Source organism: Anas platyrhynchos, chromosome 36, assembly GCF_047663525.1.
Source record: "Anas platyrhynchos isolate ZD024472 breed Pekin duck chromosome 36, IASCAAS_PekinDuck_T2T, whole genome shotgun sequence".
NCBI lineage: Eukaryota > Metazoa > Chordata > Aves > Anseriformes > Anatidae > Anas > Anas platyrhynchos.
The window spans coordinates 3,939,991-3,959,659 of NC_092624.1; the positions used below are offsets into that span (position 1 = coordinate 3,939,991).

At 52.9% G+C, this 19,669-nt stretch overlaps 1 protein-coding gene and 1 long non-coding RNA gene across 2 annotated transcripts in view; both read right to left on the reverse strand.

Moving 5' to 3' along the window:
* Positions 1–19,669, reverse strand: part of LOC113845395 (uncharacterized) — a 120,871-nt gene continuing 101,202 nt past the window's right edge. Inside the window, exon 3 of the long non-coding RNA XR_011806167.1 lies at positions 1–274. This is a non-coding gene — a long non-coding RNA (uncharacterized lncRNA). The remainder of the gene's footprint in view (positions 275–19,669) is intronic.
* LOC119715144 (uncharacterized) overlaps positions 5,366–19,669 on the reverse strand; it is a 63,128-nt gene continuing 48,824 nt past the window's right edge. The window contains exons 3-4 of the mRNA XM_072032173.1: positions 5,608–5,646; positions 5,366–5,523 (exon numbers count right to left, since the gene is read on the reverse strand). Coding sequence (XP_071888274.1) covers positions 5,366–5,523; positions 5,608–5,646 — 197 coding nt within the window. The remainder of the gene's footprint in view (positions 5,524–5,607; positions 5,647–19,669) is intronic.

Below are 19,669 nucleotides of genomic sequence, written 5' to 3' on the forward strand. Positions count from 1 at the left end.
TATTTTAGAGGTATTGATTTATTGCAAACTGAGATATGAATCCTTCAACATCTTGGCTAGGCACACACAGCCTTTCCCTGTGACAGAAAATCCCAAAGAACCCCGAAGTGCACCCCCCAGCCCAACGGTATGGTTGCAAGAGCTTCCTACAAGACAGTGAAGGCAAACATGGGCAAGGCTCCTGTGCCCTTGCCCTGTGGCAGTGCTATCGGGTCTGGGTGCGGGTCACTGTGGCATACGTTGTGCTGTCGCTCATCTGCTGCATGGGAGGAGGCTTTAGGGATAAATAAAACCCTGTTACTTCAGCTGCTGACTGTGAGCCCTGCATAATGTGCGGGCACCAGGCTGCAGGAGTGCAGAAAGGAGCTGTGCACAGCTGTGCCATGACTCACCCTGTCCCGTCGAACGTGGGTGATTGTGGTGTCTGTGGGGAAGAAACACTCGATGAGCCCTTGCTGATTAGAGGCGGGTGAACCCCCACGAGCTTTGGGCATCAGCTGCCTGGGTTTAACACTCAATGCCTGACCACATTTCCCCTCCCATCACCCTGATCTGCGATGTGCATTAAGCAGCAGTGGAGCAAAGATTCTGAGGGTGTGGGGTCTTTCCACCATTCTGTGGCATCGCCACTCTTTCCACAGCCAGCACAACTTGCAAACTGCTCTGTGCAGGCATGGGTAAAAAAGGTTGTGCTGCAACTCGTCCTGAGAGCACATCAGGTGGGGATATATCTATAGCTTGTCGCCCAACCACAACATCCTCCCTTGGCTGCTGCCTGTGGTTTCAGAATGAGCTATAAAAGGTTTTCCCCAGCAGTGCAAGGAAACAGAGCTACAGCTTTCGTTGCTGTGATGTGCTTTGTGTAGTTCTTGAAGCAGAAATGACACTAAAGAGAAACTGAAGAAAGGACAAAAGCAGAGGCTGAAGCAGGGGAAATGTAACCTGAGGCTAGAGCCGGTGTGGAAGGACCCCCCAAGCAAATGGGCTTTGTCCCTGGGAGCACTGGGATGCTGCCATGTCCCTTGTGCAGCCAGCAGCCGCACGCACTCTGCATGCAAGGAAGAAGCAGCTCGTGAGGTGCTGGAGAGAAACCTGGCCTTGATGAACGAGCAGGGATTTTGTATGTCCCAGTGGGAATTGAAGAGGTGGCATTGCATGGGGGCTCGCACAGGATTCTCACGGGGAGAGGAGTATGTGGCTTCCCCCAAGGGAGGAGGTAGTACTCACACTGGATGTCGCCGTTGTTGGTGTCTTCCGTCTGTGGACTGTCAACGTGCTGCTGCCTGGAGAGGAATGGAATGGTTGTTGGGTGTGTGTTTGTGGTGAGGTTGCCACATGAGAAACGCACTTGGGTCGAGCTTTCCTACTTCATGTGGTGAACTGGAGTGCAGCAAATAGCAAGCTCCATTCTCCCTGCCTCCAGCACAGGGAATGCAGCCACACACAAACACAGAGAACGCTGCCCCTGGCCAAGGAGCACCCCAGGGGCCTGCCATGCACCAGCTCACTCCCCCATACCCCACAGCCAGCAGCCCTTGGTGCTCACCTTGGATATCTCCCTCTGCAGGAACCTGCAAGAAGAACAGGGGCTGAGGTGCACAGGCCAAGGTGTTGCCCAGCCCTGGCTCCCATCTCGGGGCTGGGGGATGAAGGCTGAAGCTCCCCAGCTCCCTCAGCAGCCTCCCCAGCTGGGCTGCCCACAGCCATCACCCCCAGGCACCGTCTCCCGCAGCTGTGCACCCCCAGGGTCCGCCACCATTTTTCCCACTGCACCAGCCCTGCAGAAGGACTCCCACGGCCTCAGCCTTTCCCCCCACTTTGACCCACTCCCTCACCTTTCCTGATGGCAAACCAGCTGCCTGCAGCCAGGAGGACAAGGCCGATGGCCGCCACTGCCAGCACCATGCCTGTGGGGAGGGTGTGCGGGATCCGGGCATGTGGAGCTGGGGGAGAGAGTGTGTGAGGGCAGTGGGGTGTGATGGGGAGAGGCAGGGAGCAGGACGTGCCCATGCAGCTAGCACAGCTCCTGCCCTGTAAAGCTCCTGCTTCTCCCCATGCCCTGGGGAAGGCAGCACAGCACGCCCACTCCCCATGCTCTGTTTTCTGAGGGTGTAGGATGGAATCACTCACCTGGGGGTGATGGACTTGCTTGGGAACTCACCACATTGCCTGGCAGGATAAAAGGACAGGCTTAGTGTCTACAGTGCACCCAGATCCTTCCCAGAATGAGCCTCAGCCCCATGGCCACATGCCCCCATCGACAGCCAGCACCATCCCCAGGGGAGTCACAAAATTGTCCGCGGTATCTGTGCCAACCTGGACCCCCACAGATCCAGTGACTAAGTGCTGTTGTGAAGGATAAAAAACGGCATGGCAGAGGTGTGCCTCTTCATTTAACACCACCACTCTCATCTTTCTGTGATTCTTGGGGGCTAGAGGATCACACAATCACAGAATGGCCAAGGTTGGAAGGAACCTCTGAAAGTTATGTAGTCCAGCCTTCTGCTGAGCAGGATCAGCAAGGACAGACTGCACAGAATGGCATCCAGGTGGATTTGGAATATCTGCAGAGGAGACTCCACAACCTCTCTGGGCAGCCTGTTCCAGTGCTCTGTCACCTTCCCAGTAAAGAAATGCCCCTCATATTCAGATGGAACTTTCTGTGCTTCAGTTTGAGCCCATTGTCTCTTGCCCTTTCCCTGGACACAATCGAAAAGAGACCAGATCCATCCTCTCAACACCCTCCCCTCAGATATTTATAGACATGGATGAGGTCTCCCCTCAGTCTCCTCTTTTCCAGGTTAAACAGGCTCTGTTCTCTCAGCTCCAGACCTCTGACCATCTTTGCAGCCCTCGTCTGGGCTCTCTCCAGTAGTTCTATGCCCCTCCTGAACAGGGAATCCCAGAACTGGGCACAAAATGCTTTGTGTTCCACACAGGGAAGTGATTCTTTCCCAGGAGCTCATGCCCAGAGAACAAATTCCCTCTCCCTTACCATCACCACCCCACACACACCTCTCTTCTTTCACCCATCCCCACTCTCAACCTCACCTGGGGAGCTTCCGATATCCTGGGTGGTTACGCCAGCAAATGCACCTTGGGACACAGAGGGTTTTGCTTAGAGGGAGTGAGAGCTGGGGCACCCACACGCTTGTGCCCATGTCCCTGCTGCTAACTCCTTGCCATGTCCTCACTGCTGAGTCCTTGCCCAGCTCATGGCAGTCATCCCACTTGCCCTGCCATAGGCTCATCAATGTACAGGGCAGACCTTGGAGCATCCCTGGCTCAAACCAGCATCCATCCACATCCCCAGTCTTTACTCTCTCTGCCCGGGATCTGTAGAGCCCCATCTCTGCAGCAGAGGTGATGCTGCAGGGACACGGGGATCCCTTGAGAGCAGCTCTCTCTCTCTAGGGGCTGCCTTGGAGGAGAGGAAACACTCCCATGGGGGAACCACCCCAGAGCCTGCTGCAGCACACAGCTCCAGCCTCAGCACAGACATGTGGTGGCAAGTGCCTCCGTCCCTTCTCACCCCTCCAGCCTGGGGACGTGTCTCACCAGGGACATCCAGGATGCGGCCAGCACTGAGGGCAGAGCTCCTCTTGTGTTTCATCTCATTCCACTCCTGGTACCCACATGTGTATTTTCCTGCGCTTCTTGATGTGATGTTCAGGACCAAGGAGTAGCTCAGCTGCCTTTGCTGGGCTTTCTGGCTGTACAGCTCCTTCCCATCCTTGCAGAAGATGATTCGTCTTGCATGTGACACCACAGGGAGAATACACTGGAGCACAGCTGTGGTACCTGGCTGAGCAGAAGTTGAGTTCATTTGGAGAGCAGGAGCTTGGAGATCCCCTGCAGGAGACACAGCAGTGAAGGGCTGCCATAGGGCAGAGCTCACAGTGGTTGGGCTTCCAAGTGCCCTGGGTCTGGGAGGGAAGGACTCACAAGTACCTGAGGAGCTGCAGATGTCCTGGGAGCTCATGCTGCCACCTGTACCAAGGGGCAGAGAGGGATTTGCTGAGAGGAGCAGTGTCCAGGCTCATCCTGATTTCCCTGCTCCCATATCCTCCCTGACCAAACCCTCACTGCTAAGCAGGCATCATTACATCTGCGTGTTCTCATGCTGTATCTCTTCAATATGCCCTCAAAAAATGTGAATTCCAATCCCATTTTGGGTGGATGTCTTGTTCCAGGTAAATCCCATATCTCCTTAAAAAATTCAGCAGTCCTAGAGTCTCAGAACAACACGCCAGAAAATTTATGGTGCTGGAGAAGCCTGCCCCTTCCTCAAATGTGTATTATACATGGAGGAAGCCATCCCCATCCTCTTTTCCCCAGAGCAACCATGTCCGAAACTGCTGCACCACAGCCCCACACACGCTGTCCCCATCCTCTCCTCTGCCCTCCACTGTCCTGTCCTACCCCCAGGAGCAGTCCTCCAGCCCTCAGCCCCAACACCCAGCAATGCCCCAACTCACAGAGCACCAGCAGCAGGATGGCAGGGCCAGAAGGAGACAGCCTTGCCCATGGCGCCTGCCACAGCATCTTTTGGGGCACTACTTTTGCGGAGCAGCGTCTGCTTCAAGTTTCTCCTTTGCTCAGAGCTGGGGACGGTGGGGCAGAGGCTTGCGGTTCAGCTGGGAGCTGTGCTGTTAGCTTTCTGTGGCCACCTGAGCCTGGCCCACAGCCAGAGGCTCTCATCAGTGGGGGCCTTGCCTAAGAACCTGCTACATCCACTGCTTTGGTTGAGCCCCCACTGTTTTTCCTGTCCTCTCACACACTGCAGCACACGCTAGTTTTACTTGCATCTCAGCGGCAACAATGTCCCTGTAAAGTGCTCCTTCCCCTTGAGCCCACTCGGATTTGCTCTCTTCTGAACACGTCACTCTGCTTCTCTTCAATGTCGAGACAAATGATGGCATCAGGGGAATCCTGCACCAAGGCCAAAGTGACTTCAGAGCTCTGGGGCAGCTGCCAAGGCTGTGGGCAGAATTCTCCTTCATCCTGTTGGTGAATGAGCTTATGAAGAACTCTCAGGAAGTCTCAGCTAGGGCCGTACTGCTGTCAGCACAGCAGTGTGGGAGCCATCTGCACCCACACTTTGACTCTCATGCGACCACACAACATCCAGGAAAGGCAGAGGCTTCATCCTGAAAGCACCTGAGCTCTCCCACACTGCTCTCTCAATTCCCTTCCTTGAAGGAAGGCGCTGAGCCAAGGGAATCAGAGCAGTGGCAGCACATCACTTGGGCATGCTGCCTCAGCTGCCTTGAACCCAACAGCAGTGGGAGTCTGACAAATGTGTGGGGGTCATGCTCTGAGCATGGGGGAGCAGGCTGGGGACAGCATAAAGCGCAGAGGGACATCAGAGCTCCGTGGGGACAGGGATGTCTCCAGGCTGTCTGGCCTCGCGGGCACCATGGCTGCATCTCTCCAGGAGGAGGGTGATGATGGGGGCAGACAGCAGCAGGAGCAGGCTGAGGGCAGAGCGCAGGATCCAGACCTCCAGGGGCATGGCTGACCCTGGGAGAGAGGAGGAACACAGTGTGGCCAAGGCAAGCCTTGGAGGACAGGTGTGCTGGGAAGGGCTGATGAGCAATGTCTCACCTCTGGAAGGGAGCTGGGCCTTGTGTGAGGGGCTGCTGCCTGTGGGAGACATGAACATGCTGTGAGTTTATGGAGCTCTGTGCTGGGACAATCCCAGATGCTGAGCAGACCCTGAGCTCATGTCTTGCTTCCATGTGTACATGGTGAGCATTAACAACTGAGCTCATGTAAATTCCCAGACAGAGGTTAGTAAAAGTGTGAGGGAGAGCTTGGAGCAGTAGTGGCACAGGCCAGGGCCTACTGATATCCCCAACTCTTGATTTTTTTACATGGGCACTGCAGAGCCCCATGTCTCAGCAGAGGTGCTACTGCAGGTACAGGGGAACTCTTGAGGCAGTTCTCCATCCAGGGTCTCCTGTGGAGTAGGGGGAACACTCCCGAGGGGGAATCACACCTGAGCCATGCCCTGTATGATGAAGCACACAGCTCCAGCTTCTGCAGTGTCCACATCCCACTGCCCCCACAGCCCTGATGAAGGGTCGTGTCTCACCTGGCACAGACAGGGTCCAAAGAGCACTGAAAGGAGGTGGCTCTTTTTACTGGCTGCTCTTGGCTTCACTGGCTGCTCTTGGCTTGGACTGGCGCACGCTACGTTGGGTTAGAAACTGGCTGGATAGCCGGGCCCAAAGAGCTGTGGTGAATGGAGTCAAGTCCAGTTGGAGGCCAGTCACTAGTGGCGTCCCCCAGGGCTCGGTTCTGGGGCTGGTCCTCTTTAATATCTTCATCAATGATCTGGACGAGGGCATTGAGTGCACCCTCAGTAAGTTCGCAGATGACACCAAGCTATGCGCATGTGTCAATCTGCTCGAGGGTAGGAAGGCTCTGCAGGAGGATCTGGATAGGCTGGACCAATGGGCTGAGGTCAACTGCATGAAGTTCAACAAGGCCAAGTGCCGGGTCCTCCACCTGGGGCGCAATAACCCCAAGCAGAGCTACAGGCTGGGAGATGAGTGGTTGGAGAGCTGCCAGGCAGAGAAGGACCTGGGAGTGATGGTGGACAGTCGGCTGAATATGAGCCAGCAGTGTGCTCAGGTGGCCAAGAAGGCCAACGGCATCCTGGCTTGTATCAGAAACACTGTGACCAGCAGGGCTAGGGAGGTGATCGTCCCCCTGTACTCGGCTCTGGTGAAGCCCACCTCGGGTACTGTGTTCAGTTTTGGGCCCCTTGCTACAAGAAGGACATCGAGGTGCTTGAGCGGGTCCAGAGAAGGGCGATGAAGCTGGTGAGTGGCCTGGAGAACAAGTCCTACGATGAGCGGCTGAAGGAGCTGGGCTTGTTCAGCCTGCAGAAGAGGAGGCTCAGGGGTGACCTTATCGCTCTCTACAGATACCTTAAAGGAGGCTGTAGTGAGGTGGGGATTGGCCTGTTCTCCCACGTGCCTGGTGACAGGACGAGGGGGAATGGGCTTAAGTTGCGCCAGGAGAGTTTTAGGTTAGATGTTAGGAAGAACTTCTTTACTGAAAGGGTTGTTAGGCACTGGAACAGGCTGCCCAGGGAGGTGGTGGAGTCACCATCCCAGGAAGTCTTCAAAAGACGTTTAGATGTAGAACTTAGGGATATGGTTTAGTGGGTACTGTTAGTGTTAGGTTAGAGGTTGGACTCGATGATCTCGAGGTCTCTTCCAACCTAGAAATTCTGTGATTCTGTGATTCTGTGAGAACACCCAAACTGACTGAGGACTGGCCATGAGGACACGGAGCATTCCCTTCATTCCCAGGGAAGTCTGTGGTCTATCAGAGCCTGGATCAGAGATATCACCAGGACACTTATCAGCCTGCTGTGCCTCACATACTACTATCTACTGACGATATTGCAGACAGCTGTGGAGGAAGCTGTGTCCTGTAGTCTGAGGGGAATGAAGAAAGACTTCAATGTGTTCGGACGGTTGGTGAAAGAGTCTGGAGCACAAGTCCCGTTCTCTTCCCTCCATCTATTCTGGGGTGGTGACATTGGATGGAATAGAAGGATCTGGTCCATAAATGCTTGGCTCCGTGACCTGTGCTACAGGCCCAGCTTTGGGTTGTTTGGTAATGGCTGGTGTTATAAGACAGCAGGCCTGAGAGAAATACTTGGGAAAGGTTTATCTCACAGGGTCCAGAGTGTTCTGGGACAGCAGTTAGCAGGGCTCTTTTTGAGAGCTTCAAGCTATATCCACAGAAAAATGGGCTTGTAGCAGGGCTTGTCGCAGTGGGTCAGTGCCCCCGCAGAGATGTTCATGTGATTCGTGTCAATATGGAACAATGCTAGGGCCGCATGGTATGATGAATGTGACCTTCTGTCTTACATACACTTAAATAACCACAAGTCTAAGAAAAACAGAGTGGTTAATGTATAGAGTTCTTTTATATTGCAAAGGACCGGTCCAGCAATTCATGTCAATAGAGAGCTAGAAGGGAAAGATTTTAGGCTTTTCCTTGAAGTCTCTAATACGCCGGGCGGGGGGGGGGGGGGGGGGGGGGTGTAGAATAACTGCTAACTATTATGGCTGTTGCATGGGACACTATGCACGTCTCTGATACCTGCCCAGGAGATTAAGGAGAAGGGGAAAGCTGAAGGACAACTAAAAGACAAAGCTTGCAGGGGATGCTGCACAAGTCTCTGACATCCGGCCAAGTTGGACAAAGGAGAAGGACAAGAGGGAGGAAGACTAGGAGCCTTCAGCATGACAGACCCCCAGATTGACCTCCGGAGACTGATACGCATGCTCCAGTTGGAGGGTTTGGATTCCGGAAACTAATTATAATAAACCTGTTTTTTCAGAAGTAGTAATGAATATGTATTAGCCTAGAGCATAAAAATCATCTGCTTGATGTAACTGGTGTGTGTCTTGGTGGAGCAGAGACTGCCGGCGCACCCAGCGCTCTTTGCTTACCTCTATTCCTTTAATAAATTGTAAACTTTGATTATAGTCCTATTTTGAAGACTGAGCCATTTATTACAACAATAATAATAACAATAGTGGTGATAATAGTACCACTGGCTGGCAGAGGGGCTCAGGCTGCACAGCATTGCACAAGCAACAAGAGTACAGGGGCTGAACATCGGCAGGGGATGCAGCAGTGGAAGGGACAGAAATGTATTTGGGAGAAGCTGTACATGCTTCCTAGCTTAATGGAGAGCTGCAAAACTACGAGACAAATCTGGCAAGGGGAAAAGGGACAGGAGGCCATGTAGGAAGAATACTGCCCTTGAGATACAGATAAAAACAGCAAGAGTTGCGGTGTGTGAGAGGACAGAAATAACAGTGGGGGCTCAAAAGAAGCAGCGGATGTAGCAGGGGCTGAGACAGGTTACTCTTTGATGAGAGCCTCTGGCTGTGGGCAAGGCTCAGGCGGCCACAGCAAGCCCACAGGGAAGCTCCCTGCTGCACTGCAAGCCTCTGTCCCACCATCCCCAGCTCACAGCAAAGCAGACACCTGAAGCAGACGCTGCTCCCCAAAAGCAGCGCACCAAAAGATGCTGGGGCAGGCACCATGGGCAAGGCTGTCTCCTTCTGGTCCTGCCGTCCTGCTGCTGGCACTCTGTGAGTTGGGGCATTGCTGGGTGTGGGGGCTGAGGTCTGGAGGGCTGCTGCTGGGGGCAGGACAGGCCAGTGGTGGGCACAGGAGATGATAGGGGCAGTGTGTGGGGCAGGTGTGCAGCACTGTGGAGCAGACTTTGTTTGGGGGAAAACAGGAGGCTATGACCTCTCTAAGCAAAGCTCTCTCTGCCCCATGCTGCAGGTACTGGAGTGACCACCCAGGACATCTGCAGCTCTCCAGGATTTCGGGAGCATGGAGGTGGGTCACGAAAATGATCATGTCCTGGGGAAAGTGATGGGAAGAGAAAGGGGTTTATTCCCTCGCAGTTCCCCCTGGGAAGCCCCAGGAGAGCAGATTTTTCCAGCCTTGGCATGCAGTTGGTTTTGCCACCTGGCCATCACTACTGCTTGCCTGGGGAATCCCTGTGCCTTCTCTCCAGGTAACAGCCAGGCTCCAGTCCTGTACCTCAACGCTTCCAGTGCCCAGGAGGGGGAAATAGTGTTGCTTCGATGTACCATTGATGAGCAGTTTCCTGCTACGCGAGTTGTCTTCTGCAAGAATGGGCTGGAGGAGTTCAGCCTGAAAGCCCAGCAGGGCAGGCTCATCTACACTATGGACCTGAACATCACCTCCAGAAGTGCTGGGACGTACAAGTGTGGGTACCAGCAAAAGAACAAGGAAAACTGGGTGAGGAACTCTGCTCTCAGTGCTCCCCAGACCTTGTCTGTGGCAGGTGAGACACGGCCCCATGGCGGTGAGGGTAGAAGTTTTCAGAAAACTGCTGGGGCTGGTGCTGTGTGCTGCAGCAGGCAGGGCATGGACTGGGGTGGATCCCCCTCGGGAGTGTTCCCTCTCCTCAGAGGCAGCCCCTACAGAGAGAAAGCTGCTCTCAAGGGCTGTCCCCATCCCTGCAGCACCACCTCGGCTGAGGCATGGGGCTGTGCAGTTCCCATGCAGAGAGAGCAAGAGCTAGGGATGTTGATCGACCCTGTTTTGAGCCTGGGATGTTCCAAGATCTGTCCTGTACGTTGATGAGCCTATGGCAGGGGAAGTGTTGTGATTGTCATGAGGCAGGCTATAGCCTGTACATCAGCAACAGTGTGGGATGGTTCCAGAAGGGAGAGCACAGTGGTGCTGGTTTGAGACACAGAATGGTGCCTGCTCAGCAAGAACAAACAGGAAGAAAAAGGACTCGGGTGTGGAGGTGTGCCAGGTCTTGGCCCCACTAAGAAAAACCTCTTTTGCCTCAAGGTGCAGGTGCTGGTGAGACCACCACTGATATCCAGAGCTCCACAGGTGAGGACGAGCATGAGGGTGTTCCGGTTACATGGGCATGTCCTGCTCCCTGCCTCTCCTCATCACACCCCGCTGCCTTCACACCCTCTGTCCCCCAGCTCCACATGCCCGGATTCTGCACACCCTCCCCACAGCCACGGTGCTGGCAGTGGCGGCCATCGGCCTCGTCCTCCTGGCTGCAGGCAGCTGGTTTGCCATCAGGAAAGGTGAGGAGTGGGGAAAAAAGGGGGGAAAGGCTGAGGCGTTGGGGGTCCAGCTGAGGGCTGGTGCAGTGGGAAAGTCGGAGGGGGGAACTGGTGGATGTACGGCTGGGGCAGACGGTGCCTGGGGGTTATGGCTTTGGGAAGCCCAGCTGGGGAGGCTGCTGAGGGAGCTGGGGAGCTTCAGCTTTCATCCCCCAGCCCCGAGATGGGAGCCAGGGCTGGGCAACACCTTGGCCTGTGCACCTCAGCCCCTGTTCTTCTTGCAGGTTCCTGCAGAGGGAGATGCCCAAGGTGAGCAGCAAGTGTTGCTGGCTGTGTGGTACGGGGGAGGGAGTTGGGGCATGACGGGGCCCTGGGGTGTTCTTTGGCCAGGGGCAGCATTCTCTGTTTGTGTGTGGCTGCATTCCCTGTGCTGGAGGCAGGGAGAATGGAGCTTGTTATTTGCTGCACTCCAGTTCACCACATGAAGTAGGAAAGCTCGACCCAAGTGCGTTTCTCATGTGGCAACCTCACCACAAACGTACACCCTAGAGCCATTCCATTCCTCTCCAGGCAGCAGCACGTTGACAGCCCACAGACGGAAGACACCAACTATGGTGACATCCAGTGTGAGTACTACCTCCTCCCTTGGGGGAAGCCACATGCTCCTCTCCCCATGAGAATCCTGTGCGAGCCCCCATGCAATCCCACCCCTTCATTTCCCACTGGGACATACAAAATCCCTGCTCGTTCATCAAGGGACAGGTTTCTCTCCAGCACCTCACGTCCTGCTTCTTCCTTGCATGAACATTGCATGTGGGCTGCTGGCTGCACAAGGGACATGGCAGTATCCCAGTGCTCATAGGGACAAAGCCCATTTGCCTGCGGGGTCCTTCCACAGCTGCTGCAGCCCCAGGCTTCAATTCCCCTGCTTCAGCCTCTGCTTTTCTCCTTTCTTCACTTCTTCTACAAAGCAATTTCTGTTTTCATGCAGTTGAAAGCACACAGCAGCAATGAAAGATGTGGCTCTCTTTCCTTGCGTTTGTGGGGAAAGCCTTTTATAGTTTGCTTTGAAACCACAGGCAGCAGGCAAGGGAGGATGTTGTGGTTGGGTCACAGGTATAGATATATCCTTACCCTACTTGCACCTCCCTCGAGTTGCAGCACGACCTTGTTTACCCACACTTGCACAAAGCAGCTCACAAGGTGTGCTGGCTGTGCAAAGAGAGGAGATGCCACAGAAAGCTGGAAATACACCAAAACCTCAGCATCTCTGCTCCACTGCTGCTTAATGCTCATCCCAGAGCAGGATGATAGGAGGGGAAATGTGGTCAGGTGTTGAGAGCTGACCACAGGCAGCTGCTGCCCAAGGTCAGGGTGAGTTTCAGCTCTCCACCAACAGGCAGCAAGGACTCATCAAGTATTTTTTCCCACAGACTCCACCATCGCCCACGTTCGACGGGACAGGGTGAGTCATGGCACAGCTGTGCACAGCTCCTTTCTGCACTTCAGCAGCCTGGTGCCCGCACATTGTGCAAGACTCACAGTCAGCAGCTGAAGTAACAGGGTTTCTTTTCTCCCTAAAGCCTCGTCCCATGCAGCACATGAGAAACACCACGACATATGCCACGGTGACCCGCACCCAGATCCGATAGTGTTGCCACAGGGCAAGGGCACAGGAGCCTTGCCCACAGCTGCCTTTGCTTTCCTGCAGAGGGCTCCTGCAGCCATAACGTGGGGCTGGGGGTGCACTTTGGTCTTCTTTGGGGTTTGTTATCACAGGGAAGGGCTGTGAGTGTCTAGCCAAGACGATATAGGACTCATACCTCCATCTACAAGACATTAATACTTCTAAAATATATGAGCTATACCAAATCTTACTGTGAGTGTATTGATTTTTTCTCAACAAAAGAAAACCTCTCGCTGTGCTCAGTGGATGACATGTAAACCTAAATTGCATTATAATGTCATGGGGGTGTTATTCTACCCACCCACGGAGATGCCCATTTGGACCTACATGGACAGATATCACTGCAGGGATGTCCTCGCATGTGTGTGTCAATCAGTGTGTGCACTGCAGATGTGGTTTTGCTTTGATGACAAATACACGTCTCTGACTTTGTGTTCCTGATGGCACCACCATCTCATGCAGCCACACATGGAATAGGACGGAGCAGACAGACAGACACTGAGGCACAAAGGGGTGGTAGTGTCGATCTGAAGGGATGTAAAGAGCTTTGCAGACAGACCTTGCCGAGAAGAATTACACCAGATCCTTCCTGTTTGGGATGGCTTTATTCGGAGCTCACAGATCAGCACGGTGTTCCCCAGTGTTCTCTGCCTCTCTCAGAGAACCAGCAGCATTGCCTCTCCCTTGCTCAGCTTTTGGCATGCAATGGGTGTTGAGAGCTTTTGAATTGAGAGTGCTGCAAAACACAAGGGAGAACAAGATGTGGCCTTGCTCTCACAGTGCCCACCATGGGGAAATGCTGGGAGCATGGAAGGAGGGGGATTCAGCCAGAGCACAGCCACGCAAAGCTCCCAGGTTCCTGCCATCGGATGCACTTCTGGTTTCCATTTCCTCTCCAAAAGCCTGCCCTCTTGCAGCCATCACATGCACGCTCAGCCTGCAAGGCTGTGCTTGGGCTGAACTCACCTTCACTCTGCCCATCTCATCCACGTTGGCATCTGGAGGGAGAACCTGAGTTAGTGTCCAGCCACACGCAGCAGGCAGGGGTTACCCACCCCTCACCACCGTTGCCCCCATGGCCTGTGCTTGCCATGGCAAAGGCATCAGCACTTCACACAGTGCCTAGAGGAGAAGGGTGCAGAAGGGACTGGCTCTTACAGAAATGGCTGGGGTCAGCAGAAGAGTCCTGAGCACTACCAGCACCATGGAGAGGCATAGAGAGAGCAGAGAGAAAAGGTGCTGAATGTCCTCAGCAACACTTCCACAAAACCCCTTTTCTACAATGTGTCTGTGCTGAGAAGAAGAGGAGAGCCCCGCCATGCACACAACTCCCTCATCACTGTAGGAGGTTTCTGGAGGGTGTGGAAGATAGCTTCCTGACACAGCTGGTTAGTGAGCCTGCTTGGGGAGGTGCCCTGCTGGACCTTCTGTTCTCAAACAGAGAAGGGCTGGTGGGAGTTGAGGTGATCGGGAGCTGTATTGGGCAGAGTGACCACGAAATGGTAGAGTTCCCTGTTCTTGGCGAAGTCAGGAAGGGATCAGTAAAACTGCAGTCTTGGATTTCTGGAGGGCTGATTTTGAGCTGTTCAGGACACTGGTTGGCAGAGTCCCTTGGGAAGTGGTTCTGAAGGGCAGAGGAGTCCAGGAAGGCTGGGCACTCTTCAAGAGGGAAATCTTACTGGCTCAGGAGTGGTCTGTCCAACAATTCCCACAGACGAGACAGTGCAGAAGAAGACCGGCCTGGATGAACAGAGAGTTATGGCTTGAGTTTAGGAGAAAAAAGTGGGATTATAACCTGCGAATTATAATTTTTATTAGTTAATTAATAAATTAATAATACAGTTTTATACAATGTACCATTATTTATATCTATATCTATATTTTATTTTATTTTATTTTATTTTATTTTATTTTATTTTATTTTATTTTATTTTATTTTATTTTATTTTATATTAATATATAGTATAATATAACATATTGCAATTATATATTAAATGTTATAATATTATATAATTAATTGTATTGCATTAATTATATTATATTAATTATTTTATAATAAATTATATATCGTTAATTATAAATTATATATTAATCTTTGAAGGAGAAGACGGCAGGCCACTCAGGAGGACTGAAAGGATGTTGCGAGGTTCTGCAGGGACAAAATTAGAAAGGCCAAAGCTCATCTGGAGCTTAAACTGCCTACTGCCATTAAAGATAACAAAAAATTATTTCATAAATACATCAACAGAAAAAGGAGGACTAAGGAGAATCTCCATCCTTAGGGAGAAACTCCCCATCCTTAGGGGAAAAACTTAGTCACAAGAGAAGTGGAAAAGGAAGAGGTGCTTAATACCTTCTTTAACTCAGTCTTCAGTGGCAAGAGCAGTTGTTCTCTGGATACCCAGTACCATGAGCTGGTGGAAGGGAATGGGGAACACAACGTGGCCCTCATAATCCACAAGGAAATGGTTGGCGACCTCCTACAGCACTTGGATGTACGCAAGTCCATGGAGTCAGATGGGATCTACCCAAGGGTACTGAGAGAACTGGCGGAGGAGCTGGCCAGGCCGCTTTCCATCATTTATCAGCAGTCCTGGCTATCAGAGTAGGCCCCAGTTGAGTGGCGTCCAGCAAACGTGATGCCCATCTACAAGAATTTACGGCACTTACAGTGCAACCAGGCAATCAGGCCCAGTCAGCATGGGTCTATGAAAGGCAGGGCCTGCTTGGTGAACCCGATCTCTTTCTATGACAAAGTGACGCGCTGGGTGGATGAGGGAAAGGCTGTGGATGTGGTCTACCTTGACTTCAGCAAGGCTTTTGACACTGTTCCCCACAACATTCTCCTCAAGAAACTGGCTGCTCATGGCTTGGACTGGCGCACGATTCGTTGGGTTAAAAACTGGTTGGATAGCTGGGCCCAAAGAGTTGTGGTGAATGGATTCAAATCCATTTAAAGGCAGTCACTAGTGGCGACCCCCAGGGCTCAGTACTGGGGCCAGTCCTCTTTAATATCTTTATCGATGATCTGGCTGAGGGGATTGAGTGCACCCTCAGTAAGTTTGCAGATGACATCAAGTTAGGTGAGTGTGTCGATCTGCTCAAGGGTAGGAAGGCTCTGCAGGAGGATCTGGATAGGCTGCACCGATGGGCTGAGGTCAACTGCATAAAGTTCAATAAACCAAGTGCCGGGTCCTGCACCTGGGGCGCAATAACCCCAAGCAGAGCTACAGGCTGGAAGATGAGTGGTTGGAGAGCAGCCTGGCAGAGAAGGACCTGGGAGTGATGGTTGATAGTCGGCCGAATATGAGCCAGCAGTGTGCTCAGATGGCCAAGAAGGCCAACGGCATCCTGGCTTGTATCAGAAACAGTGTGGCCAGCAGGGCTAAGGAAGTGATTGTCCCCCTGTACTTGGCTCTGGCGAAGCCACACCTCGAGTACTGTGTTCAGTTTTGGGCCCCTCACTGCCAGAAGGACATAGAGGTGCTTGAGAGAGTCTAGAGAAGAGCATCGAAGCTGGTGAGGGACCTGGAGAACAAGTCTTATGAGGAGCGGCTCAGGGAGCTGGGCTTGTTCAGCCTTGAGAAAAGGAGGCTCAGTGGCGACCTTATTTGTACCTTAAAGGAGGCTGTAGCGAGGTGGGGATTGGTCTATTCTCCCACGTTGTTCTGGTTCCGCTTGAGTGTGCAGCCGAGCTCCACCACAGCCGTCCTCTCACTCCCCGTCTTCAAAGAGGAATGGAGAGAAAATATGTAAATAGGGTTCAAGGGTTGAGATAAGGACGAGAAAATCACTCAATAATTATTGTAACAGGCAAAACAGACTCAGCATAAGAAGACAGTAAGATTTATTGCTCATTACTCACAAGCTAGAGAAGTGAGAAACAAAGGAATGAAACCAAAAGCACCTTCCCCCCCCATCCACCCTCTTCCACCTCCTCCCCCCGAGTGGTGCAGGGGAATGGGGGAAAGGAGGTTATGGTCAGTCTACAGCACTTCTTCTCTGCCGCTCCTTCTCGGTCACTCTAGTCCCCTGTGCTGTGGGGTCCCACCCACAGGTTGCAGTCCTTGATGAACTGATCCTGCGTGGGCTTCCCACAGGCAGCAGCTCTTCCAGAGCTGCTCCAGATATGGGTCCGTACCATGGGGTCCATCCCTGAGGAGAAAACTGCTCCAACCTGGCTCCCCTACGGGCAGCAGCTCCTGCCATGTCACCTGCTCCTGCGTGGGCTCCTCTCCACGGGCTACAGGTCCGGCCCGGAATCTGCTCCAGCAGGGGCCTTCCACAGATGGCAGCCTCCGTCGGTGAAGGGCCACCTGCTCCACCGTGGTCTCCTCCATGGGCTGCAGCGTGGAACCCTGCTCCACCGTGGTACTCCATGGGCTGCAGGGGGACATCCTGCTTCACCATGGTCCTCAACACAGGCTGCAGGGGACTTCTGCTCCGGCGCCTGGAGCACTTCTCCCCCTCCTTCTACACTGACCTTGGCACCTGCAAGGCTGTTCCTCACTCCCTTCACTCTCCCAACTGCTGTGTGGCGCAGCATTTTTTTTCCCTGTCTTAAATATGCTCTCAGAGAGGCGCAAAACAACATCACTTATTGGCTCAGCTCTGGAAAACAATGGGGCCCTTCCCAAATATGGGGCATCTTCTAGATCTTTCTCACAGAAACCACCCCTATGGCCCCCTGCTACCAAAACCTTGCCACGTAAACTCACTACACAGGGGAACTCTTGAGGCAGTTCTCCATCATGGGTCTCCTGTGGAGTAGGGGGAACAATCCCAAGGGGGAATCACACCTGAGCCATGCCCTATATGGTGAAGCACACAGCTCCAGCTTCTGCAGTGTCCACGTCCCACTGACCCCACAGCCCTGATGAAGGGTCGTGTCTCACCTGGCACAGACAGGGTCCAAGGAGCACTGAAAGGAGAGCACCCAAACTGACTGGGGACTGGCCATGAGGACACGGAGCATTCCCTTCATTCCCAGGGAAGTCTGTGGTCTATCAGAGCCTGGATCAGAGATATCACCAGGACACTCATCAGCCTGCTCTGCTTCACATACTACTATCTACTGACGATATTGCAGACAGCTGTGGAGGAAGCTGCGTCCTGTACTCTGAGGGTAATGTAGAAAGTTTTCAAGGCCTTGGGACGGTTGGTGAAAGAGTCTGTATTACAAGTCCCTTTCTCTTCCCTCCATCCATTCTGGGGTGGTGACATTGTATAGAATAGAAGGATCTGGTCCATAAATGCTTGGCTCCGTGACTGGTGCTACAGGCCCAACTTTGGGTTGTTTGGTAATGGCTGGTGTTATAAGACAGCAGGCCTGAGAGGAATACTTGGGAAAGGTTTATCTCACAGGGTCCAGAGGGTTCTGGGACAGCAATTAGCAGGGCTCATTTGGAGAGCTTCAAGCTATATCCGCAGGGGAATGGGCTTGTAGCAGGGCTTGTACCGGTGGGGCGGTGCCCCCACAGAGATGAAGACCAGGAGGCCTCCCACCCCTCATGGGGTGAAATCAGCATGCTCAGCTCCTTCCCTGAAGTGCCTGGACACCAATGCATGTGGCATGGGGAATAAGCAGGAGGAGTAAGAAATCTGTGTTTGGTCAGAAGACTGAGATCTGGTGGCAGTTACAGAGACATGGTGGGACAGCTCACATGGCTGGAATGTGGTCATGGATGGCTATGTCCTGCTCAGGAAGACAGGCCAGCAAGGTGAGGTGGCAGAACTGCTCTTCTCATGAGAGAGCAACTCCATTGTATTGAGTAGTATCCAGGGGCAGATGAGGAACGAGTTGAGAGTCTGTGGGTGAGAATTAAGGGGCAGGCTGGCATGGGGGATGCTGTTGTGCGTGTCTGTTACAGACCACTAGATCAGGATGAGGAAGCTGACGAGGCCTTCTACAGGCATCTGAGAGCGGCCTCTTGATCACAGGCCCTGGTTATCATGGAGGATTTCAACTACCCTGACATTTGCTGACAGGCCTACTCAGCCAGTCACCCACAGTCCAGGAAGTTCCTCCAGTACTGGTTCCTCCAGTGCATTGATGATAACTTCCTGATGGAAATGGTGAACGTGCCAACTGGGAGAGGAGTGCTGCTAGATCTTGTCGTCACCAACAAGTAAGGGTTGGTTGATTCTGAATCACAGAAGCACAAATTTTAGGGGTTGAAAGGGATCTCAAGAGATCATCGGGTCTAATCCCCCCTGCCAAAACAGTTTGCCTAGAGCAGGTTGCCCAGTTAGCCATCCAGATGGGCCTTGAATATCTCCAGAGAAGGTGAGTCCACAAGCTCCCTGGGTAGCATATTCCAATGCTCTGTCACCCTCACTGTGAAGAAGTTCTTTCACATGTTGGTGTGGAAATTCCAGTGCTCCTTTTTTTTGACAATTGCCCCCTCTCCTATTGCAGTTTGCTCCTATCTCCTATTGTAGTTTGCAACTGTAAATACTTAGCAACTTCCATCTTTAAATGGTTAGAGAACAAGTAGTTTGAGACAGCAAGGAGTCTCCTGAATCACCCTTCTTTGTTATTTCTAACTTCACATTCCTTGTGGCCTCATCATTAAGAGTCTGATGCTATCACCAACCATGGGGCTAGTCCACCCCCATGGCAATACTCTCACAATGGAATGCACCCCTGGATGCTGAGGGAGCTGGCAGAAGACATTGCCAGGCCACTCTCCTGTTTGCATTTGCTAGGATGAAGTAATGGCCACTCTGAGCAGGACTGGAAGGGCCCTGCCACCAGCCAGGTGGAGAAAATGGTCAATGGCATTGACTGGGCAGTGTGGAGACAAAGGCCTTGCACATGAGAACCATGAGAGTATGAGGCTCTGGTAGACAGTGATACACAGAGGACCCTACTGCCATCAGTTTATCGGGGGCAGAACCCCCCTGTATTTCTGGAGGGACAGGGGGATGCCAACCATTGTCTGAACTGCAGGCTGAAATGAGCCCAACTGGCAATGTGTGGGCAAAGCTGTCTGGTTGGTGGCCCTGGAAAGAGACTACTGAGGGGAGGGGAGGGAGGCTTCTCTGACAGAGAGACTAGATTATATTAAGGGGTGCTGGGTCTGGCTGGGATGGAGATAACTATCCCTGTAGTGGCCCAGTTCGTCTGGGGGTGGGCAAGAGATGGGGAAGAACATCACCAGGGCAGCTGCCCTAAACCAACCAAAGGGGTTTTCCAAACCGCAGAATGTCACACTCAGCAATAATAGCTGGGAAAGGGGAAGGAGAGGGTAGTCTCTCATTATAAATATGTCTGTCCACCCAAACCACTTATACACATTTCAATACCTTGCTTCCCCACACATGGTCCAACATTGCTCTTTGATGGGAAGTAGAGGATGATTTTTTTTTT